Source organism: Bos indicus, chromosome 2 (genome assembly GCF_029378745.1).
Source record: "Bos indicus isolate NIAB-ARS_2022 breed Sahiwal x Tharparkar chromosome 2, NIAB-ARS_B.indTharparkar_mat_pri_1.0, whole genome shotgun sequence".
NCBI lineage: Eukaryota > Metazoa > Chordata > Mammalia > Artiodactyla > Bovidae > Bos > Bos indicus.
In genome coordinates, this window is record NC_091761.1 from 135,832,431 (window position 1) to 135,856,027 (window position 23,597).

The 23,597-nt window shown below is 62.7% G+C and overlaps 2 protein-coding genes across 4 annotated transcripts; one reads left to right on the forward strand and one right to left on the reverse strand.

Moving 5' to 3' along the window:
- Window positions 1-141: 141 nt before the first annotated feature.
- On the reverse strand, window positions 142-12,908 carry LOC109574729 (chloride channel protein ClC-Ka). 3 transcript variants are annotated; one of them, XM_019982731.2, is made up of 20 exons: window positions 12,826-12,908; window positions 12,150-12,256; window positions 11,436-11,564; window positions 10,583-10,711; window positions 9,656-9,795; window positions 9,297-9,374; window positions 9,125-9,203; window positions 8,331-8,456; window positions 7,907-7,991; window positions 7,729-7,830; window positions 7,121-7,205; window positions 6,509-6,682; window positions 6,008-6,077; window positions 5,733-5,843; window positions 5,164-5,377; window positions 4,173-4,306; window positions 1,923-2,011; window positions 1,712-1,795; window positions 907-993; window positions 142-584 (listed from the first exon to the last, which is right to left on the reverse strand). In XM_019982731.2, the coding sequence occupies exons 2-20, from the start codon at window positions 12,247-12,249 to the stop codon at window positions 537-539; spliced, it is 2,064 nt and encodes a 687-aa protein (XP_019838290.2). In that variant the 5' UTR covers window positions 12,250-12,256; window positions 12,826-12,908; the 3' UTR covers window positions 142-536. The 3 variants fall into 3 exon arrangements, with proteins under 3 accessions (XP_019838290.2, XP_070634379.1, XP_070634380.1); XM_070778278.1 differs by lacking the exon at window positions 7,729-7,830; XM_070778279.1 differs by lacking the exon at window positions 5,733-5,843.
- A 4,126-nt stretch (window positions 12,909-17,034) lies between these two features.
- On the forward strand, window positions 17,035-20,873 carry HSPB7 (heat shock protein family B (small) member 7). Its single transcript, XM_019982738.2, has 3 exons — window positions 17,035-17,314; window positions 17,832-17,977; window positions 19,087-20,873. The coding sequence occupies exons 1-3, from the start codon at window positions 17,128-17,130 to the stop codon at window positions 19,264-19,266; spliced, it is 513 nt and encodes a 170-aa protein (XP_019838297.2). The 5' UTR covers window positions 17,035-17,127; the 3' UTR covers window positions 19,267-20,873.
- The last annotated feature ends 2,724 nt before the right edge of the window (window positions 20,874-23,597 follow it).

The window sequence follows — 23,597 nt, forward strand, 5'->3', positions numbered from 1 at the left end:
ACAAGGAGTGGGGGTCCAGGGTCCAGGCCTGGAATGCCCATGCAGCCACCTCGGGACCCCCGAGAGCTCACTCGGGGTTGGCGCAGGCGAGCCGCTAAGGCGGCGAGACACCTGGATGCTGAGATGAGCACGGAGCGCAGCTCTGGGAACCGGCTTTATTTGCCTTGGAAGCTTCCTGTTGGGAGTCACACAACTCCCAGAGGGCACCTGTGCCTGCCCTTGCTGACAGAGGACACCAGGCTCTTCATCTGTGAATCGGATGCTTTCTTGCAGTACCCACCACAGGGCAGCTTTCTGCTGTCTCACATCCTGAGCTCCCAGGGTGGGGTTTGTCCTTCAGGACATGTGGTACTTGTCCCACGAGGATGGGACATGGCGACAGTGGTAGGTCAGTGATAGGTCAGCTGCCTGTTTTGCTGAGGAGTTGAGCTGGGCTGGAGGGGAGGGGTGTGCTGTCGTGGGGACACAGGCAGGGTCTTTGTGCTGCTTCCTTCACGGGGTAGCCGAGTGGCTCTGTTTCATCCTGCCAGGCTGGCTCACTTTGGGGCCAGAGGGTTCGTCAGCTTGGAAATCGCTTTCTCCAACTAGAACAGAGACCAGAGAGGGGGAGAGTGAAGAAGAGACTGAAGATGGAGGCTGCAGTATAGTCTGCCTCCCCTGAGGGCTGATTTTGGAGTGAGGTTTAGAGCCAGTGCCTCTCTACTGCATAGATGGGATCACTGAGGCCCAGAGGTAATGGCGGGGTGGCCAGTGGCCACAAGATAAGTAGGCGTAGCTGGACCGAGTGGCCGGCTCATCAGTCCCACGGGCCCCTCCCCATGTGGTGGCGGTTACTGGTCCCCCGCCCCCACCCCGGCTGCTCAAGCTTGGCTGCTCCCCTTTGTTTCATCCTCGGGGCCACGGTACCTCCACCCAAGACACGAAGCCCACAGCTCTGCCCTGAGATGTCACGAAGAGGGACTGAAGATTCAACAGCTCGAAGAGGTTGTGTGCCTGCAGGAGAGGGGTTAGGAAGCGCTGGAGGACCGGCTCCCACCTCAGTTTCTTCCCAGCCTGTGAGTCCTGCGCAGATGAAGGCCCTGGCCAGCCTCTGTCCGGGGTGCTGCCCCTGCTCCCCCTGCCCGCCCCGCTGCTTCTGAGCCGCTTCTGAGCTGTTTCTCAGCCTGGAGGGCTGGGCCTGCAATGTCCACTATGACCACCAGGGGTCCCCAGAGTCCACACAAGGGACCAGTGGGCCTCACCACTCAGGATCATCCAGCATCAGCCGTGGACACAGGGGTTGGGCCTCTTTTAGGCCCCCAACCCACTCCGTCCCTCCATGGCCCCATGTGCTAGGCTCTGTGCTTGCAGCGGGGAGGGACCAGCAGTCAGAGTGATTAAGTAATTTGCCCAAGATCACACGGGCAGAATGTGGGAGACCTGGAATTGAAATCCACGTGTGCCTTGATGAAAGACAAACTTCTAACCACCATTTCTGTCCGTCCAGAGTCTTCAGCTTCCTAAGCTCTCCCTCTCCCCGCGTCTGTGTCCCAACAGCCCTGAGACTGAGGGGTAGAGAGGCGGGGACTGCATGCGCCTTCCACAGCGGGGAGGTAGACGCAGGAGGAGCACAGCACACTGTGTGTCGAGGACCCGAAGCCGAGTCTCCCTCTCAGTTCCTCCCCTCCGTCCCAGGACCAGGTCTGCCCACAGCCGGAATTTTGCCCATTACCTGGTGCAGGGACGTCTCCGGGGACAGCTTCAGGGTCACTGGCTCCACGGGGCACCCCTCAGCCAAGATGTCCTGGAGGCACCGCTGAGGATGCGGGAAGGGTTGGGGACCTGGGATAGGCCCCCTCTCAAACCACAGGCGATCAGCTGGCCACTCTGCGAAAACCCTCCCGACTCCCCATCCCCTCCTGACACCTCACGAGAGCACTCACCTGCTGTCCTGGAGCCCAGGAGGGTGGCTCAGCTTGGAGGGCCTGCACCAGCTGTGCCCTTCGCATGGTGCCCACCAGGGTCTGGGACTCTGGACAGGCAGAGAGGGAGACGGAAAGAGCCACGTTATGAAAAGGAACTTCTGTTTCCTGGGCTTCCGTGATGTGCCAAGAACCGTGCTGGGTGTTCTCATGACTCTTAGGAACCTGCAGCAACCTGTGAGCCAGGAACTACCATCGCCCATTTTACAGAAGAGGAAACAGGCTCAGGGGCACAGAGAGGTTAGTTGTCTTGCCCAAGGTCACTCAGCTTCTGAGGGCAGCTGGGCAAGGATGCCAGGGGGCCAGGAGGTCACTTGCCCACCCTGAAATGCCCCATGTGGCGGGGCCTCAAGCAGGAGCAGGCCTGGGACACCTCCTGAGGACAGCTGTGCCCTGGGGCTGGGCTTTGCCTCTCATTTCCCAGTGAGGGCATGAGTCCAAAGGCCACCTTGTCTGTCCTCCCTACTTTCCAGCTGAGGCAACTACAGTTCATAGAGCGTAAGGGGTCTGTCTACGGTTCTGCTGCTCATAATCGCTTCACGCTTCTTGGGTTCGGGACGTGGATGGCACGTATGGCTGTGCAGGTTGCTCAGTGCCCGAGAAACCGGCTCACAGGACAAGCGGGGACCAACGTCCAGCCACGCTACGCTCGCCAAGTGCGCACCTTTCCTCATTTACACAAAGGGGACGTACGGGCTGACAGAGGCCCTGAGTGGACACGGCTGTCCCCTCCCTAAGCCCTGCTTATCTTTCCCACTCACACTGTCCTTGTCCAAGAGGGAAACGATGTTCCAGCTAGGCCCTCCCTCAAGATTCAGCTTACGAGGCTTTTAACAAGGGCCCCCATCCATGTTTCCGTGAAAAGATCTTTCTGATGGTGCCAGGACTGAGGGAGGTAGTTCGGCTGGGGAATGCTGGGCGGGGAGGCTGAGGGAGGAGCCTCCTGGGAGGAAGGTGTGCTCCCATCACGCTACCCTCCTCCCCAAGCACACCAGGCCTGTTCTAGGACTCGCACTGTGCCTTACCAGCCCCCTCTCACTCTCATTCAAATGTGTCGGGACGTCCCTGGTGGTCCAGTGGTTAAGATTTTGCCCCAATGCAGGGGGGTATGGGTTCAATCCCTGGTCAGGGAGCGAAGGTTACACAAGCCTCATGGCCAAAACAAACAAACAAAACCCCGAAAAACAGAAGCAACACTGGGACTTCCCTGGGGGCACAGTATACAAGAATCCACCTGCCAATGCAGGAGACAGGGGTCAGATCTCTGGTCCGGGAAGATCCCACATGCCGTGGTGCAACTAACCCCGAGAGCTACAGCCACTGAGCCCGAGTGCCCGAGACTGGGAGCCACAGCCACTGAGCCCGAGTGCCCGAGACCGGGAACCACAGCCCCTGAGCCTGAGTGCCAGGGACTGGGAGCCATAGCCACTGAGCCCGAGTGCCAGGGACCGGGAACCACAGCCACTGAGCCCGAGTGCCCGAGACCGGGAACCACAGCCACTGAGCCCGAGTGCCCGAGACCGGGAGCCACAGCCCCTGAGCTCGAGTGCCAGGGACCAGGAACCACAGCCCCTGAGCCCGAGTGCCCGAGACCAGGAACCACAGCCACTGAGCCCGAGTGCCCGAGACCGGGAGCCACAGCCCCTGAGCTCGAGTGCCCGAGACCAGGAACCACAGCCACTGAGCCTGAGTGCCCGAGACCAGGAACCACAGCCAATGAGCCTGAGTGCCCGAGACCAGGAACCACAGCCAATGAGCCTGAGTGCCCGAGACCAGGAGCCACAGCCCCTGAGCCTGAGTGCTGCAACTGCTGAAGCCCTTGAGCCCTAGGGCCCTTGCCAAAAATAAATAGATAATTTTTAAAAACCCAGAAGCAATATTGTAACAAATTCAATAAAGAGTTTACATGAAAAAAAGAAAAAAAAGAACCTTTAAAAGAAAAGGACTGCAAGGTCAAAAAAAGATCAATAAATAAACATGTCGAGGACCGCAAGGTGGGATGGTTATTATCTCCATTTTACCAACGAGGAAGAAGGCTCAGAGAGCTGAAGTGACTTGCCCCAGGTCACACAGTTGCAGAGCCTGGGTCTGGATTCAGGTTCCTGACAGGTGCAAGGCTCTGCTCACCCTTTGCTGAGTCTGACTCTCCCAGGTGCGAGAGGGAGCAGATGGAAGCCCCTTCCCCATTCACACCCCGCTCCTGTTGGGCACCTGTGCTCGCCACCAGCGGATACTCGGCCATGTCTGTGGAGGTCACGACCTTGACCACCTCCTCCTGCGGTGTGTCCTTGGCCAGCGTAGTGATGGCTCGGTTCATGAAGTGCTCCACAGTCACCCTGTGAGAGCTGCAGGCAGAGGAGTGCTCCCATCAGGCCCTGGAGCAGTGTGTCCTCCAGACCCGGGGCAAGGCGGGGGCCCGGGTGAGTTCTGCTGGTTCTCCAGTGCAGGCCAGGACTAAGGGATTCCTAGGAGGAACAGTTCCTCACATCCCAGGTTGGGGAGGAGCCTGGGGAACGACTCACCTATGGCCTGGCTCTGGATTCCCAGCCCCCCAACCTCTATCTCCCCAAGACCAGCTCCAGTTTCATCAGAAGCCATCCCTGGAGAATTTCATTTGAAGAAAAGCTTTATAGCATAAAGGGGGGAAAAACTTCAAAGTTTGAAAATGACTGGAGTAACCACCCGCATTTAACAGATGGGGAAACCGAGTCTGGAGAAGGCGGCAGCTTGCTCATCTTTGAGTTGGGCCTTGGACCCAGGAGTCTCAGAGGCTCTTGGTCCTGCTTCGCTGGGGACAGAGGCTGCTCGACCCTGTGTGGTCGAGGGAGGACCTCAAAGCCTGTTTCCCATTCTAGTATTCCAGCCCCACCTCTAGCTCCCAAGGCCCCAGTGAGGACCGCAGAGCAGGAGCAGGGGGAGGGGTGGGACCTCCCCGAGCTGGTGCTGACTCGCTGTGTGACCTGGGTCAAGACACGGCACCTTTCTGAGCCCCAGCATCTGTCCTCCTGTTGTGAAGACAGACTGATGACCAGGAAGACACTGAGGCTCGGGAGGCCGAGCACTCATGTGAGGTCACACGGGGAGCTGGAGTGCATGCAGACTAGACAGCCGCGTGTGTCAGCCCCTCCCACACTCACCCGGGACCGGGTTCAGCCCACCCGGACTCCGTCGCCTCGGTCCAACCTGAGCGGGCGCCGCTCACCTGATTTTTCGGCCCCGGATCCATGGAAGGTATGGCAGCTTCTTGACGATGATCGTGCCGTCGTAGAAGGAGGGCTGGCAGCTCTGGGCGATGGCGTTGGCAGCCAGCACTGCCATCAGCACAGGCAGCGCGTGCACGATCTGACCAGTCAGCTCGAAGGCCAGCAGCGCAGTGGAGATGCTGTGCGTCACGGCCCCTGAGAACGCAGCAGCCCCTGCAAGCCGGGGAGGGCGTCACAGCCAGGGAGCGGGTTCAGGCTAGAGACAGCAAGGCTGCTGTGAGGATGGCCGTGGGCTCGGCTGGGGACTGTCCAGAGGCTACAGCTGGCTACTGTTGGAAATGCCTCGGGCCTGGGCTTGGTGACAGAGAGAGCAGTAAGGGAGAGGGGGCATCAGGGCCCAGAGAGAAGCTAGAAAGAGTAGTGGGGGCTTAGAGGAGGGGTCCAGGGAGGGGTGGGGCTCAGGGGAGGCTACTGACCTCCCCATGCCCTGCAGAGCTGCTAGCCGATTCTCCAGGTCCAGCCCAGACCCATGATGTATGCCCACCCAGTAAGAACCTGGTCCACTCACCTGCCAGCGCGTACCCCCCAGGCATGATGGGGTTGGTGACCCCTCCGGCCACGATGCCCTCGGGGAAGGCCACAGAAAGGGCCTCTCCTAGGAGGCGCCCAATGGCAGCTCCTGGCCACAGACTTAGTGTGAGGATGGGGGCTAGGCTGACCTGCTTCCCAGAACCCTCCCCACCTGGGGACCAGTCTCAGCACCATACTGGGGAGGCAGGTGGACGAGCAGCCATGGCCCTGTCCCGGCACCCTGAGCCTCAGACCCTTGACACCCAGACTCACCGAAGATAAATATGGGCATGAAGTACCCGGCAGGCATGGGGATCGTGGTGGCCAGAATCAGCATCCAGAACTGCGGGGAGAACGGGGCGGGGTCGTGGGGGCGGAGGTTAGAGGCGGCAGAGGAGGGACCAGCTGGGGCGGGGAGTCTCCCTGGAGGAGGAGGAGGCCCAGGCGCACACCGGTCAGCAGCGTCTGGTGTGAGCGGAGGTGTGAGCCAGGGAAGGACCTCCATGCTGGCAGCGTGCCTACTGTGTGCCTGGCACTGCACCAGAGCCTCTCGTTTCTTGCCTTCCAACCTTCTATGATGTAGGCCTGGTGACGACCCCACTTTAAAGATGAGGAAAGCAAGGCTCAGAGAGTTGAAGCAACTTGCCAGGGACCACACAGCGGGCAGAGGTCAGGGCAGGGGGTCTGAGGGAAGGTGCAGGCCCTGTGCTGCATGCATATCGTGGGGAGGCACCCCGGCCCACCCAGGCTCTGTGCACACCCCTGGGGGCCCACCTTCATAACGAGGAAGAAAGCGAGGGTCCCAAAGATGGTGAACTGTGGGTGGTACCATTCGAACCACAGGTTCTGGGGGTCGGGCTCCACGGGCCAGGGCGGGGACGCGTTCCGGGTCAGCAGCGCCCATGAGTTATGGTCGAGCAGGGAGTCCAGATACTCCCTCATGGACAGCTGGAGGGGAGGGGGGTCAGAGTTCTACCCAAGGGCCGGGCAGCAGTGCCCCCACCCTTCACGGCCTCAGACCCTCCTCTGTCACTTCCTGCTGGGGGGACTCCTTGGGAACGGCTCTGTCGCTGCAGGAGCTGCTATGTGCTCAGTCGCTCAGTCGTGTCCGACTCTTTGCGACCCCGTGGACTGCAGCCTGCCAGGCTCCTCTGTCCATGGGATACTCCAGGCATGAATACCGGAGTGGGTTGCCATGCCCTCCTCCAGGGGGTCTTCCTGACCCAGGGATTGAACCCAGGTGTCCCATACTGCAGGTGGAGTCTTTGCCATCTGAGCCCCCAGGGAACTGCCATGGCCTCCCATGAAAAGCGCCACACAGCCCTCCTCTTCTGGGTGTTGAGGGGACTCAGGGAGATGGTGGACACCCCCAGCTCAGGCCCTTACCCGAGACGCCATGAAGCGGCCCGCGCCAGGCGGGTAGGTGACGGAGGCAAGGACCAAAGCCGCCAGTGCTGAGTACAGAGGCTTGCTGTGGGCGTGGGTGGGGGTCAGCGCCGGGCCGGCCATCGACTCCCCGCACCCCACCCGGGTGGGTGGGGGTCAGCGCCGGGCCGGCCATCGACTCCCCGCACCCCACCCACGGGCAGGCCCGTCAGTCTGGGGGCGATGCTAAGGCAGGAATGGGGGGAGGGGGCAGGGCTCTGATTCGGGGGGCTGCCCCACACCACTGGGTGACCGGAGGCGGGAATATAGGAGGGTTCAGGACAGAGGCCACTGTCCGCCAGGCAGGAGGGACGGGAGTGGGACTGGCCTGGCGGAGGAGGGCTGAGTCTGAAACAGCAACGCCAGGGCTCAGACTAGGTTGGGGGAGCAGGGCTCAGTGAGGTCTTGGGCTTCGTAGGCAGTGGGGTGGCCGTTAGCAAGGGAGGGCTGGAATGTTGATGAGTAAGGGGGAGGCAGACCCTGCGGGGGCCTGCAGAGGGTGCTGGTGACCAGGGACAGAGGGTCTGGGGCATCACCCTGACGGGTCCCGGCCCCCACCCAGGGCACACCTGGTGGCCATCAGTTTGGAGAGGACTGGATTTGTTTTGACAAAGCCGAGAAACTTTCGCTGGCAGAAGAGGTAAGCGCAGCTCGCCACGCCGCAGATGGCCCTGCAGGGGCGGGTGTGAGTCCAGAGCCCCTCCTGGACCCAGGGCAGCTGTGCAGGCCGGCGGCGCCCCCACTCACCCCAGCGCCACGAAAAAGAAGATCTCTGGCAGGTCGAAGGGAACTTCCACCCGGAAACTGGTCTTGTAGAGGGAGGTGATGGTCTCTGGGGAGACGGGGAGTGGGGTCAGGGCCCGGCCCAGCCAAAGGCTCAGAATCAGCGGGCAGGAGAGGAGGCCAGCAGGTGTGCCCCAGACGCCTTCTCCCGGCCGGCCTCCCTGACTGGCTTCACCCGCTTCTACCCTGGGGGCTCCCATCCTTCAGGCCCAACACAGGTCAGTTCCTTCCAAGCGCCTAGGAGCGGGGCAGCGGACGGGAGGAAGCGGAGAGGGAGGGGAAGAGATGGGAGGGGGGAGGGGCAGGGGGCAGGGGGCAGGGGGCAGGAGGGAGGGGGCGGGGTTGGGGGCAGGGCCAGGGGGCAGGGGCAGAGTTAGGAGGCGCTCACCCTGCTCGCTGTTGAAGACTGCCAGCAGGCGGAACATGAAGGCCCCGCAGGTGGCCGCGAAGAAGCCCCTCCAGTAATCCCAGACCGAGAAGTGAGAGGACACGACCTCGATGCAGAACAGGACGCCTGGGGGCGACGCGGGGCTGAGAGCCCGCCGTGCTGGGCCTCCCGCCGCCGCCGGGGCAGGGCCACCCGCTCCGGTTCTGAGCTGAAGCTGAGGGCGGGCACGCGCCGCGGGACCCGGCGCCCCTATCCTGACCCCTGCGGTGGGGAGGGTGCCCGCCCCCATTTCACAGACGAGGAGTGAGGCTGAGAGCCGGGCTCAGCGCTCCGGGACGCGCAGGGGGGCCGAGTTTAAAGCCCAAGTCTGTCCAGGGGACCGCCGCGCGTCTCGGCGCCCACCCGCGCCGCCCTGCCACCCTGGGGACGGTCAGCGCTCCCGGGAAGACGGCGGGAAGGACCGCGACCGCCCCATCTGCCCCCCAGGTCCCTGCGCCGGGCGGAGTGGCCGGGCTGCGCCAGGGGCCGTGGGGGCAGGGCGTGGGAGCCCGGGAGCTGTGGGGGCCCCGGGGGGTGTGGGGGGTCCCCGGGGGTGTGGGGCGCCCGGGGGTGTGGGGGTCCCCAGGGGTGTGGGGGCGCCCGGGGGTGTGTGGGGGGTCCCCGGGGGTGTGGGGGCGCCCGGGGGGTGTGGGAGGTCCCCGGGGGTGTGGGGGCCCCGGGGGATGTGGGGACCCCCAGGGGGTGTGGGGGAGCCCGGGGGCGGGTGTGGGACCCGGGGCCGGGCGGGGCCTCACCGCTGAAGGGCGCTGCGAACACCGTGGCCACGCCCACTGCCGCCCCGGCCACTAGCATTTCATTCCGCTTGCTCTTGTTCTGGAGGGATCCAGAGTCCCGGGCTGAAAGCCAGCCCGCGCCCACCCCTCTCTCTCATTCCTCCAGCGGAGGGGGTCTCCACGAGCCCCTTACCTCGGACTCCCCAGTGGCCTTGGCGCGCACGCGGCCCAGGTAGGCAGCGATCATCACAGACAGGTGCACGAAGGGGCCCTGCCAGGGAGGTGAGGGCACAGGGCTCAGGTCGGGCCTTGAGCCCCCACCCTGCTCCTCCCCTTCTAGTCCCTCGGTCCCAGGGCCCCTGCTCATCCAGGGATGGCGTGCCCCCCACCCCTCCACCCCACCTCCCAGGTTCCAGAGTCACACTCTGGGGACCTGACCTTCCTCCACCTTCAGGTGGGCACTGGCCTCAGTGGGTGATGCAGAAAAGGCAGCGGGGGCTGGAGGGCAGCGGGGGGGAGGGGGAGGCAGTGGTGCGCTCACGCCGGCCATACCACTTTGCCCAGGAAGATGGTGCTGCCGCTGGCCAGGGTACAAGTGAGGCCCACCGCCTTGGCCCCGAAGTTCTTGATGTCCAGGTAGTCCTCCAGGACCACGCCTGACAGGATGGTCTTCAGCTCCGGAATCCCAGAACCTTGGTGGGGTGGGTGGATGGGGGCAAGGGGAGGACCACCTTTAGATTAGCCCTCATCCCTTTACCCTGCACAGAGTTCCACGTTCGGGTCTTGTCGGGTCCCCTAAGCCCTGTCAGTGAGGAGCTGTAAATGCATTCTGCAGATGAGGGCTTCCCTGGTGGCTCAGACAGTAAAGAATCCACCTGCAACCAGGAGACCTGGGTTCAATCCCTGGGTCGGGAAGGTCCCCTGGAGAAGAGACAGGCTACCCACTCCAGTATTCTTGCCTGGAAAATTCCATGGACAGAGGAGCCTGGCGGGCTACAGTCCATAGGGTCATAAACAGTCAAACGTGACTGAGTGACTAACACTTTTCACTTTCTGCGGATGAGAAAGCTGAGGGTCAGAGAGGGGATGCGAACATCCACCTTCCTCCAGCTGGGCCTGCTAGATGCTACTGCAGGATGGGGGGAACTAGGAGGGGCTCTCAGACCTCGCCCCCGGGACGCACCCCTGCACCCCCCTCTGCTGGCTGGGACCGGAGGCAGAGCTGCTAGGCCTGGCAGAGACATGCGCCTCCATGAGCCCCTCAAAGCAGAGTCAGCAGTGACCCGAGGCAGGCTCTGTCCTTTTCACTGTGTGACTTCGGGCAAGTGCCACGACTCTTCCAAGCCTGGCTTCTCTGCTGATAAGTGAGGTTACCGCTTCCTGCTGTCCCCCAGCAGGAGCCCGGCAGGACAGGAGTCTTTGGCCAGCAGTCACTGCCAGGCAAGGCACACAGGCAGATGGGGTGGCGACTGGGCTTACCTCCCGAGAAGGGCGTGATGCTCTGAGAGAAGCCTGAGGAGAAGGAGACCAGGGCCACGGGGTACACGGTCCAGGAGAGATACCGGAGGAGGTGGCTGTCCCCGATCTCCCGGTACAGCCACTTGTGTGCTGGGGACAGCGGGGCATCAGGGAGTCGTCCACAGACTGCACAGCCCTCAGACACCTGCTTGCTGGCCGGAAAGTGCACGGCCAGAGGCCGCTCACAGAAAGGTGGCCAGGGCCGTCCCATGAGCGGCAGACCCCCAGGAGGAGGAGGAGCAGGACCCTGGATCCCTATCTCAGCGTTGCCACTCCTTAGCTGAGTGACATTTTGCAAGCTGTTCAACATCGCTGAGCCTCTGTTTTTCCCATCTGTCAAATGGGCTCTGATGGTAACTCCCTTACAGGGTGATTGTAAGAAAGCCAGACGTGGTCTAGTGCCCGGCAGGTCCTTGTAATGCCACCAGAGTAACTTCCTGTCTCTCGCTCCCCTTGCAGGGGGACCTCAGGTGGAGGGAGCCTGCAGAAGCATGGGGAGGGACTGTCCTGTGCCTGTGGTCTAGACGAGGGCCCTACCCAGGGTTACTGGGCTGAGACCAGGGCAGGGGGAGCAGGGGCAGTAGGCAGGGGTGGGCATAAAGCCCAGAGAAATGACGGTTTGGTCTCTCGTCACAGTGCAGACATGGAGTCTGAGGCCCAGGGAGGTGCCCAGGGTCACCCAGCATGCCAGGACCAGACCCAGCGCCCCCCCTGCCCCCTGCACCTGGCAGCCCCCTCCATCCCTGGCATCCCGAGAGCGTGCTCGGAGGCCTGGCTCCTGAGCGGGCGGGCGTGTCGGGGGTGGGGGGGTTACCTCGGACCACACGCCCAACAGTGAAGCTCATGGTGAAGCTGATCAAGGCCATGAGCACCCCGAGGACCGTCAGGAAGTACCAGTCCTCACCCACGCAGAACAGCTTCCGCTTCAGCCAGTCCAGGCCACCTGGGGCAGGGGCAGCGGGTCAGAGCCCGGTGCCGAGGAAGGCAGGGAGGGAAGGTGCTGTGTAGGGCTGGGGTCAGCTGGGCCAGTCCCGGGAGGCTGGGAGGGGGCTCTGCCTTACTTGAGGGAGGGCAGGATTTGTGGCAAGTGGAGGCGGTGGCACAGTGGGTACCAGGCTCCACCAGGAGGGTGCCTCTGATCATCTGCCCCCCGCACCCCTGCCCCTTCCTGAGGCTCTGATGGAGGAAGAGAGAGGCAGGGCGTGGGGGCCCCGGAGTGGTGCTCTCTCCAGCATCTCCGCAGGGTCCACAGCAGAGAGAACGCCGGTGTCTAAAGAGACTGCTCTGTCGTCCCAAGACCTGGGGACCGTGTTCCCAAAGAGCAGAGAGCCAGCCGCGAGCACGTCTGACCCACAGACAGGCGGACAGACCCCCTCCCTCCATCCTGTCACCCAGGAAACACTGGACCTGGGGAAGGAGGGGCTGCTCCCAGGCTCCAAGGAGAGTGGGGAGGCGGGCTGGGCAGGGTGCTGTCATGAGGGGACTCCCACCTTGTGATGGGGTCAGGGGTATGGAGCCCAGCTCTCACCTCGGATGCCTCGGCGGACGCGGGGACATGGGCCCCAGAGCTCCTGGAGAGTCACAGGGTTCCCCGAGGAGCCCTCACGAAGCCCCACCAGCTCCTCCATCGGGCCCCTGAGGGAGTAGACGGGCCCTGGTGGGCGGCTCCAAGGCCCTTCCCCTCCCTGCCACTGGGCCCTTCCCATCTCTGCTTCCCCAATAGGAAGGAAAGGAGACGTTTTCAGGAGCAGACACAGCTCTGATGTGCCTTCCTTCCTGAGGGGGTACCCCGAGGCTGCACGCGTTAACATTTGGGGTGGGGCTGGGGGTTTAGAGTGGCCCGTTCCATGTCTAGCAGCTGGTTGACCGAGGCCTGGCCCCCGGCTTTCTGGGAGCCGTTACTCCACCTTCCCAGGACGCTTGACTGTTAACGCTGCTCGGGGCAGCCTCCTCGCCCAGCGGAGTCACCGTCTCACTGTGGGGTCCATCAGTGAGCCCCCTGAGCCCCCTAAGCCCCCATCCCTGAGCCCCCCCGCCCCCGCAGCTGAGGCTTGAGTCAAGAAAACCCCAGGTCCAGAGGGAGAGCCCCTGAGGGTCAAAAGGCGGTGCTGGCTCCCTGTCCCCAGCCTCCCATTCCCGCCCTGCGCTGGCCCGGGCAGGTTTCGTCCGAGTCCATCCTGGCGCTGTACCCCGCGGCCTCTCACCTCGGTCAGTCTGCTCCGCTGTGGCCCCAGCCAGCACGCCTCTGACAGAGACTCCTTTGCTTGCAACTCAGGTGCACCTGGACAGGTGTGCATTCCACCAATCAACACCTGGCCCCCGTCCTCCCCGCCCCTCCCTGCTGGGGTTTACCCTGGCCATTAAGAATGTCCTTGACAAACCGACTGGAACTGCCCCGGCCCGCCGAGCAGTACAGGCCAGAGCCGCCAGGAGGGGCCAGGGCGGGGGCTCCCCAACCTGCCAGAGCCACGCAGAGGCAGGGGCACCCACCTGAGCTACGGGCTGGTCAGAGGGCCTGCGAGGGGGATGCTCGTGATGCAACAGGACAGGTAGGGGTCATCTGCAGGGGCTGAAGGTCAGGGCCGCACAGTCTCAGAGTTGGGCACGGGAGGGATTTGGAAGATCAGAGGAGAGAGAGTGGAAGGGTCCACTCAAATGGTGATGCTGTCCCTGACCGACAGGGCTGCTGGGAGGAGGAGCTTGATGCACCCGCTCCCACGCTCGGTTGGGGCAGGTTAAAGTCTGTGGCCTTTACCCGGAAGCCTCAAGCACAGCCACTGCCCCTGGGGTGCTATGGTGGGAGAGGCAGTTTCGCAGACTGGGGGGTCTGGACATGAAGATCTAGTCGAAGTTCCTCCCCCTGCCCCAACTCCCTGTTCCTGCTCCAGCCTGTCGGCCCCCTGCCCCCAGCTCTGAGTGAAGGCAGGTCATCAAGGCAGGATCTTGGCGAGGTGTCCAGGCTTGGGAGCCAGGCAAACCAGGGTGGAACTTTGGGCTTTGTCCCTCGGCCTCTGTGACCCTGGGCAAGCACCCTCGCCTCTCCGAGGCTCTGTTTCTTTAAAATGGGCTGACACCTCTCACCTGCTTGGGTTTCCCTGAGCACTCACTGACTTGGAGGAGGGTTGAGCACAGTGCCTGGACACGGCAAAGATACAGTAACAATAAATGGAGCGTTGGAGAGGGGCACTCACTCGTCTAAGATCACAAAGCAGATGCTGAACCCAGACTCAGATGCTATGGCTCTTCCTCTGCCCAGAGTCCTGCAGTTTCTGTGGCTTAGGCATTCAGGACGAGGGTTTAGGCATAGAGAGCAGAGGATCTCTGCCCGATACCACTTTTTGAAGACTTGGGCCAGAGATCTGGGACAACTCTCGCCCTCTTCCAGACAGCGCCCCCTTTCTGAAAATCATGATGGACCTTCAGTGACTTAAACTCCTGAGACCCCGAGCCACCCTCTGTCCCTAGACGTCAGGCCAAGTCAATCCAAGCTAGGAGCGCGTGTGTGCTGTGAGGGGTGGGGTGGGGGCTCACTGCTCTGCACAGACCGGGGCCCACCGTTGCTCGGCTGCTCCAACCCGTGTATAGTGACAGTGTCACCGGCCGCCCTGTTGATACCCCAAACCTGCATCTCCGGTCTCAGGCAGCCTCAGCTGGCCAGCCAGCAGCAGACGGCCACACCTCATCCCCTAGCCCTGCGAGCATCGGGAACCTGGGGTGAGGGTGGCAGGCGGACACCGTGCCTGCGGCGAGTCCCCCCAGAGCCAATCCCTGCATTGCAGCTCCCCTCGTCTCCTGCTTCTGCGTCAGGCCATGGGGGCGGAGGGCAGGCTTGATGCCAGGATAGCTCTCTCACCCCTAACTGGTCCTTCACCACTCGGGGCCTCGGTTTCCTCTTCTGTCCAGTGAGGGCTTCCCTGGGGGCTCAGACTATAAAGAATCCACCTGCAACGCAGGAAGCCCAGGTTCCATGCCTGGGTTGGGAAGATCCCCTGAGGAAATGGCAATCCACACACCAGTATTCTCGCCTGGAGAATCCCAGGGACAGAGGAGCCATGGAGCTACAATCCATGGGCTCACAAAGAGTGGGACACGACTGAGCGACTGATACTTCACTTCTTGCAATGAGGGGAGCGAGAGAGCCATGGGGCAGGGCTCTGTCTCTACCTTGCTCATCACTGTCACGGGTACCCCAGAACCCAGACAATGCCTGGCACAGAGCAGCTGTTCAGCAGTTACCTGCTGAGCCGTGAGTTGTTTCCAAACATTGGCCTGTTGGCTGGTTGAGCAGGGAGCTGACGGGAGCAGATTCCCATCAGAATCTCTGGGCATGTGGGAAGAGTCTGTGTTTGTTAAAATTTCCTCCAGGAGGCTGAGGTGCCCTGGCAGGTCTGGGATTGAAGATGCTGCATCATCTCTGAAGCCCCTTCTGTCCCTAGGGTCTGAAGGGAGAGACAGGCGCAGAGACAGAGGAATGCCCTTAATGACCTTTCAGGGTCCCTCCTGGCCTCTGAAGCCAGTAGATCCAGTGCGTGTGTGGGTGACGCCTCGGGGACGGGGGAGGGGGAGGCACGGGGGGCGGGGGTGGGTAATGAGAGCTGACGTCCAGGAGCAGTGACTCAGGCCTCCACACCATGACTGTGTGTCTGCATTTAGCCACGGGCTCCTGTTTCCTGGCTGGCGGGTGGCAGGCCTCTGGGCCCCCCAGCCCCACCCCCACCGTCCCTCCGTTTCACCTCAGTGCTGGGGACTTCCTGGCAGCCCTGCTGGAAGCCCCTCTTTGGGGTGGGGTGACCCAGCCAGGCAGGAATCTCCACTGGAGAGACAGACCCCTCTGTTCCAGCCGCCACCCTGACCCCACTGCATGGACCACCAGCCCCAGTCATCACCCTGTAGCTGGACCCCCACCACACACACACCAAGGAGGAGGGTGTGCAGGAGCCAGACAAGAGAGGAATGGTATCCATGTTCAGGAGCCCCTGTTCTGATGGGGCAGACAGACGAAGACCTGCCCCAGGGAGCTGCCAGTCTGAGAGGGGATGGGACACTGGAAGCCCGAGTCACACCCAGCGCCGGGGTGGGCAAGGCCAGCTGGTACAGCGGGCACCTGGGCAGGACCTCCTGTGTGGGCTGCAGCAGTCAGAGAGGCCGCCACAGGCAGGAGGAACCAGAGCTGGTCTGGGCAGGAGGGGAGCCAGCCTGGGGCCCCAGGCTCCCAGGTCAGCCTTCCCTGGCTTCACTCCCTGATGCCGTGTGACGTCAAGCCGGGCTCCGTGGACCTGTGGGTGGGCAGGGGCCTCTCGAGGGGTTCTGGGCCAGCTTGTCTCCTTACACGGATGTTCAGGGTGCCCTGGCTTCCTGGGGGGTTTGGGTCAGATACCTCATTTCAGATCCCGGTCCCGCCACTTCCCAGGTGCAAGCCCCAGGCTCTCTGTGAGGCTCCGTTTCTCCATCTATATAATGGGAACACCCTCTCCTTGCAGGGATTGAATGAGGCCACGCTGGAAAGCTCGCAGCCAGGAGCCCTGGCCCAGCAGGCCCCTCAGAACTCAGAGCTAGAACGACCGTCTCGCCGAGCCTCCTTTACTCTGAATAAAACCTCGCCTGCTGCCTCCTTGGCCTCTCCTCTAAGCTGGAGGTCAGGCAAACACCTCCTGGGAACAGAACCTTCTATATCATTAAGGACCATTCCTGAATCATCTGCTCTCCTCCCCTGAGTCCAGACCCAACCTACCCTGCCTCAGCTTTCTCTTCTGGGTCTTGAAATATTCCAGAGTTGGGGTGGTGGGAGGGGCAGGGGGCAGGGAGACAAGCCTGACATCTGGGTTCCCTGGGGGGCTGGGAGGGGAACAGCTGCAGGTTCTATATCCTCCTCCAGGGCCGTCTCAGGCCTTCCGAGAGATGGCCGTGAACGTTATCTGTTCTGGCTGGGGAAGCCCTTGCCTCACACAGGGATCCCGTGGGTGGGGGTCCCCCATGCACCCCTGACCTTGCATCTCCTGACCTCCCCAGATCCAGGGCCTTGGGCTTCTGCCCTGATCCCTGGCACCAACGGCTGAGAGAGAAAACCCTCTGCAAGAGGTCTGCAGTCTGATGGGGGAGGCACAGTTCTTCGACTGCTGGGGGAAGACAGGCCCAGAGACAGGAATGCACAGGGTCCTGAGGTGGGCCAGGGTCTGAGCGGTAGGGGGGACAGTACAGGACCCCACGCGGTTGCCACGGCGGCTCTGGGGCTGGAGTTATCAGCCTGGAATGCTGGGCAGTGAGCTCAGCCTCGCGGCCTCCCGCGCTGGACTGTCAGCAGGGCGGTCTCACTGGAGAAGCTCCCCAGCCCCTCTGGGCCACGGAGAGGACTAAATTTAGCCGGTAGACAAGGGGCTGGCCCTGTGCCCAGGGCGGCCGGGCCTTATAAAGCGGCGGTGGCCGGTCCCCGGCAGCTCCCCGAGCCCGCTGCCCCCGCGCTGCCTGTCTGCCCAGCCCGCCGGCCGGGGCCCGCCGCCGCCCCGTGGATGAGCCACAGGACATCCTCCACCTTCAGAGCGGAGCGGAGCTTCCATTCCTCCTCCTCCTCCTCCTCCTCCTCGGCCTCCCACAGCCTCCCGGCCCAGGACCCACCCATGGAGAAGGCCTTGAGCATGTTCTCCGAGGATTTTGGCGGCTTCATGCGGCCCCACTCGGAGCCCCTGGCCTTTCCAGGCAAGCGCTCGGGGCCCCGTGGGGAGGGGGGCCGCGCAGGGCGGGACCACCCGCTGCCACTGCGCCTCCAGCGACAGGTGCTACCGCTGCAGCCCCGTGCAGCCGCCGGGGCAGATGTGGCCGGACAGACAGATGTGGCCAGGACGGGCAGGCCTTCAGGAGACAGTGCTGGCCTGGGGTCAGCTCTGGTGCCAGGGTCCGCGGGGCCTGGGGCCAGGTCCTCTCTGGAGTTCTGAGAGCTGCGGGGCTCTGGGGAGGCATGCAGACCCCCTGCGGGCCTGGGGTGGGTCCCTGCAGAGTGTCCTACACGCACACCCCTCCCCCACAGCCTCTGCTGGGCAAGGCCCCGCCCCCTTGGCACAGAAGGTGGGCTTCAAGAGGTGAGGGGGACGGGCTGGTTAGAAGTGGTGGTTGAGGGGGCAGTCAGGCCTCGGGGTCTGCCCCTTCACCCCGCACCCGAGAGGGAGCCAGAAACCTGGCCCTGGGGACAAGCCTGCCCTGTGCTCTGCCCACCCAGCACTCCCCACGGCCCGTGCTGGGGGGCCGGGCAACATCAAGACCCTGGGAGACGCCTATGAGTTTGCTGTGGACGTGAGCGACTTCTCACCTGAGGACATCATCGTCACCACCTCCAACAACCACATCGAGGTGCGGGCTGAGAAGGTGAGCCCGTCCCCCCGCCCCAGTCCTGGGCTTCACACCCGTACCCTCTGCACAGGGGCCCTCTCCCAGGTCCCATCCTGGGACCCTGCACCCTGACCGCAGCCCTCAACGCCCAGGACAAACAGGAGGCCTTGCTCCTGCAGCTGGTGGGCCACGGGACCCCTGTCACTAACCCAGGCTCCCAGGTTCTTTCTTCAGGAGCCAAGGGAGCCACGGGGAGGGGCGAGGGGCAGAGGGGTGCAGGAGGGGGCCCCCGGGAGGTGAGAGAAAGGGAGCTGAGAGGAGGAGGACGGCCCTCCCTCTAAGCCTGTGGGTGGTGGGCACCCCATGCCCGGAGGCAGCCGGGGCAGGAGCTCTTGCCCCTGATGCCCCTCAAGGCCTCGTTTCTCCCAGACCCAGAGGCCCGGCTAGCATCTCATCTCGGGACCCCTGAACTGGGCTCAAGGCTGGGCAGAGCCCTGCAGGTCAGGGCCTCACACCCTCCAAACCCCACGCTGCGTCCACCCACAGGTCCTCAGGGTCAGGAGGCTTGCGCCCTGGAGGAGGGGGTGGCTGTGGCTGAACGGGCAGGTGCCCCTTAGAGGAGAGGGGCTGCCCAGGGCCGCCTCTGATTCCCGCGGCCTGGCTTCCTCCTTTGAGCCTGGAGGGCCCCCATCAGGGAGCCAGGCCCTGCGGATGCCAGGACCAGTGGGCAGCACGTGCCCGCCCTGCCCCCACCAGTGACTCAGCGACCCCGGCTCTGCTGGACACTGTGCTGGCGGTGTCAGGGGGTGTGCTGCCAGCGGCTGATGGACACCCACGAGCGGGCATTCGAGCGCAGGGACCCGGAAACGCCCCCTCCTCATTTGAGCTCCTCCACCGAGCTCCGCCCTCCCCCGGGCCTGCTGGGGTCCTTTGAGCTCCTCTGCACGCATCCACGCTCGGCGCTCAGCCCGTGGGCACCACTGCCCCAGGGCAGCTCCGATGCCAGGCTCTCACGCCTGAGAGCAGGAGCTCAGGGCGCGTGGGGCCCAGCTGGGGTGGGAGCAGGGAGCAGGGGCTGGGGCTTGACGTGAGCAGGCGGGGCTGGGGGGGGTGCAGCTCGCCCTGACCCTTCGCCCCTTCCCCAGCTTGCAGCCGATGGCACCGTCATGAACACCTTCGCTCACAAGTGCCAGCTGCCTGAGGACGTGGACCCCACTTCGGTGACCTCGGCCCTGCGGGAGGACGGCAGCCTCACCATCCGGGCCCGGCGCCAGCCCCCCACGGAGCACGTGCAGCAGACCTTCCGGACGGAGATCAAGATCTGAGGCCGCCCCTGCCCCACCCCCAACTACCCCGTGTCCTGTTCTCCCCGCTGGCCAGCCAGAGTGGCTCTCCTGATCCCCTCGTGACAGCGCTGGGGACATCTCAGCCCAGGTTCCGGGCCCTGACACCCCACCCCACCCCAGACCCCAGGTGGGTCATCCCCACCCCCAAATGAGGGCTTCTGCTCTACCCAGGGCAGGTCAGGGACCCCCCACCTCACTCGTGACCCCCAGATTGCAGATGCAGCCTTAATCCAGAAGAAAAGGTTTGGGATGGGAACAGGAGATCCAGAGAACCCGGTTTGGAGAAGGGGCTTGGGACAGGCAATCTGGGCAAATAATCTGCAGGACAGACAGACAGACATATTCTTTCATCTTTGGAGTCTCTGCAGGGCAGGGGAACTGGGCACCCGGGACCCCCTTGGCCAAGGGAAGCAGGAGGGCAGAGGGAGATCGCCGGCAGAGGTGCCCACAAAACCAAACTGCCCAGGCACAGAGAGGCCAGGAGACAGCCCTGATGGTCCGCTTCCCCGCGGCCGCTCTCCAAGCCCCGAGCCGGCTGCCAGGCTGCCCGCCCACAAGGTGCGCCATCCAGCCTGCTGCCCCGGGGCAGGGCCATGTTGTGTCTGTATATAGACGGGGTTTTTCCAATACAGCTGGTTCGTGATAAACTGTGTGAACCGTCTGTTACCTGCTCATGCCTCCAGGGAAGGCTGGGCCGAGGGGCAGGGCTGACCCTTCCTCCTCCCACCCGGAGACCTGGGCTCCCAGGACTGTCTCCGCCGCAGACAAGTCACCCCACAAGAGGAAGTATGGATGGGGCTTGAGTCCTCAAGGTAGGACCCCAGCTTCCCGCCAACCTTCCCTTGTGGCCGTCCGCCTCCCCCATCCTCCCTATCTATGATCTGTGAAGCGATAGGCGTGGCATGTGTGTGTAGCACACACACAGGTGCACACACACACATGCCCAGTTACGCTTGTCCTTCAAATACAAAGCGTTACCATTGATTGCAGCCAAATTCAGAACATTCTATTTTTATTTCTCAATTTTTGGTCACACCCTGCAGCCTGTGGGGCCTTAATTCCCTAAGCAGAGATTGAACCCGCACCCGCTGCGTGGGGAGGTGGAGCCTTAACCACCGCCACCAAGAAAGTCTCAGAACACTCTAAAAGCAGGTTTACAATCTCCACTTTTATCAGTGGGGACAGAGTCTGAGCAGCTGAGCGGCCAGCTTGCCCACTGAAGGCTGGGTTTGAACCCAGGATGTCAGAAGCTGCTCTCCAACCAGCCGTGCTCCTCTGTGCAGAGGGGAAGAGCTCCCTGTTCTGCCTTTCAGCCCTGCACCCACCCCACAGCTTCCTGTTAGAGAGAGAATGCCCTACCCCTGTCCCTCCTCATCTCCAGGCCAGGACAAGGACCTCCTGCCAGCCTCCATTTTGGGGACCCCCAGCTGCCCCCCATGACCTGGTGCAGTCTCCCACATTCAGAGGCAGGGCTGAGGGGTTGCAGTAGGGGGCCCCAGCTCTGTGAGGTCGCCTCAGGGGACGACGGGGGTGGTGGGGTCCTGGCGTTGTATCCTGCACACACAATAAACAGCAGAATCACCGGCTTCTGGAGGTCACCCGCCTGAGGTTTTCAAGCTTGGGGTAGGGCAGGAATGGAAAGCTGGATAAACGGTGTCTTTCTTGAGACTGGGGAGTGGGGTGGTAGCTCAAGTAAAGGTCAAGACCACACAGACAGGTGGGTTCCTTTGGCCTCCTGCCTTGGCTCCCAGGCCCACGTGGGGAGTCTTCTGGGAATGGTTTCCCTGAAACCCTTGCGTCGCCTTCTCTTCCAACTGCCAGCCCCTGCTCCTACCTGCCAGGCGCTGTCCCAGGCATGGGGACGCCTACAGTTGGTCAGCTGCACTGGGCGGCTTTTGAAGCCTGTCTTGTACCAGCCGGGTGCTGACGACCAGTGAGGCTAAGGGACTAACCTAGGGGCACACAGCCCCGGGCAGAGGCCGGCTGGGACCTGGCTGGGGAGCAGACCGGTTCAGAGTCTGAGCGCCCTTTGGAAGGACGCCCCACACGCACCACCAGGCGCTACTGAAATCGGAGTTCCAGGCAGCTCGGCGCAGTCTGGAGGAGGGGAGGGAAGGGAGGCAAGGGGCGCGGTATTTCCAGTCTTCGTGACTCACTGATTCCACCGGGCTATTTGCAGCCCCGACACTCATCGCTGAGGAGCTGGGGGGAGGAGGGACCAGCTCTCCCCCTTCTCCGACCCCCACTTGGGGCCAGGCTCACCTTGGCGTCCCCAGCCCAGCGGCGTCCCTCCCTGGGCCAGGAAAGGGGGCAGCTCCCCGGTGGCCAATGGGGCCGAATGTTCCCACCCCGCGGGCCCCAGCGGCCCCTCCCCAGACTGCGCTTTTAGAGGCTGAGGGAGCTCTGGAGACTGAAGGCGCCCCACTGCCAAGGTGACCCGCGGAAGAGGAGGGCGGGGCTGGGGACAGCGGGCTCCGCGCGTTGGCTCCGCCCCCTGCCGGCCGGGCTGCCGGCCGCGCTTTGTCTCGGCTGGTCCCCCACGCTTTCCCGGCTAAAAATAGACCTGGCTGCGGGTCCTGGGCTCCGCCCCTACCACGTGAAAAATAATTATAGCAGCCCCATTCATTGAGCGCCTAGTGTGTGCCAGACACCTGCTCATGCCCACCATCCTGCGAGGTGGGCACCAAGGAAGACAGGAGGCTCAGAGAAGTCAAGTAACTGGGCCAAGGTCACACAGCTGGGAAGTGGCATGGCCAGAATGTGAATCACTGTGGCTCTAGAATGTCCTCTGCGGGGTCAGCTCAGATCAGTCCCCCACTCCCTGCCCTCCTGTATAGAGAAGGGGAACCCTTACATCTTATAGCTTTAGCAGACGGTGTGGGCAGGAGGCAGGGGAGGTTGAAAGCATGCAACCTTCCAGGGCTGGAGATCTGTGAGCAAGTCCAGGTCCAGTACCTGATGGGTGTGGAGGACCTATGAGGTGCCTTCACTTTCAAAGACCTACTCCAGACCAAAAGCCTTCTCTTCCTGGAAGTCCTCCAGAGTCACCAGCTCAGAGTCACAGAGCTCAAGGAACCCTAGGCCCAAAACCTGTGTTTAAAAGAAGCTCAGATTCAGATGAGATGAGCACATGCCTGGGGCTGAGGGCAGACCTGAGGCTTGGTTGGCTAGCCCCATATCCTCTGGGAGTCACTCCCAACTCCTCATGGTTTGATGGGGGGACCCAGGCCCCCGGAGGGGTAGGGCCTTGCCCTCAGTAACACAGCAAGTCAGTGGCAGAGATGGGGTGAAGACCAGGCCTCTGGAACTGCAGGCCAGAGCTTCTTTACCAGACCATCCCCTAGCCCCAGCCCACCCTTCCCTGACCCACCTCCCCGTTGCACGCCTCCATTGGCCCTCACCCCTTCTGTTTCCCATCTGCTTTGGATCCCAGGTCTGCGATGGCAGAAGATGCCTTATTCTGCCTTCTTGCTTCCAAGCCCAGCATGGGAAAGGAGCTAAGTAAATGCTTGTGGAATTTTTAAAAAAGCTCAGAAGGCTTAGTAAAGAGTGGAGGGTCCCTGGTGGCCCAGTGGAGAAGAATCCACCTGCCAATGCAGGGGATGTGGGTTCATCCCTGGTTCTGGGAGATTCCACATGCCGCGAAGCAAGCAAGCCCCTTTGCCTCAGCTACTGAGCCCGCGCGCTGCGCTGAAGCCTGCATGCCTAGAGCCTGTGCTCCACGGAGAAGCCCGTGCGCCGCAGCGAAGAGCAGCCTCCGTCGCCGCAACTAGAGAAAGCCAGGGCGCAGCGGCGAAGACCCAGCGCAGCCAAAAATACACAAATAAAATCTAAAAACTTCCTTTTTTTAAAAAAAGAGTGGGGGCTCAGGACCTCCCTGGTGGTCCAGTGATTTGGGTTTGACCCCTGGTCAGGGAACTAAGATCCCACATGCCGGGGCGGGGAGGAGGGCAGCTAAGCCGGAACGCCGCGCATATGCCGAGCGAGCTAGCACGCCACAACCAGAGAGTCCGCGAAGCCTCAACGAGAGGCTCCTGTGCGCGGCAGCTGAGACGCGATGCAGGCAAATAAGTCAAAAAGCGTAGTTCAAGCGGGGCCCTAGACATGGGCAGGTGACTAACGATCGAAAGTGTATGATGTATGAAGCGAAGTGAACTGAAGTCGCTCAGTCGTGTCCGACTCTTTGCGACCCCATGGACTGTAGCCTACCAGGCTCCTTAGTCCACGGAATTTTCCAGGCAAGAGTACTGGAGTGGGTTGCCATTTCCTTCTCCAGGGGATCTTCCCAACCCAGGGATCGAACCCGGGTC

Excerpts from the sequence above, each read along its gene's own strand:
- HSPB7 (XM_019982738.2), top strand. The coding sequence starts at position 17,128 with ATGAGCCACAGGACATCCTCCACCTTCAGAGCGGAGCGGAGCTTCCAT. Across the intron at positions 17,315-17,831 it reads GGAGCCCCTGGCCTTTCCAG|CACTCCCCACGGCCCGTGCT; the intron begins GCAAGCGCTCGG and ends CTGCCCACCCAG. Across the intron at positions 17,978-19,086 it reads TCGAGGTGCGGGCTGAGAAG|CTTGCAGCCGATGGCACCGT; the intron begins GTGAGCCCGTCC and ends CCCCTTCCCCAG.
- LOC109574729 (XM_019982731.2), bottom strand. The coding sequence starts at position 12,249 with ATGGAGGAGCTGGTGGGGCTTCGTGAGGGCTCCTCGGGGAACCCTGTG. Across the intron at positions 11,565-12,149 it reads CGTCCGCCGAGGCATCCGAG|GTGGCCTGGACTGGCTGAAG; the intron begins GTGAGAGCTGGG and ends CCCCTGCCCCAG. Across the intron at positions 7,992-8,330 it reads AGTCTTCAACAGCGAGCAGG|AGACCATCACCTCCCTCTAC; the intron begins GTGAGCGCCTCC and ends CCGTCTCCCCAG.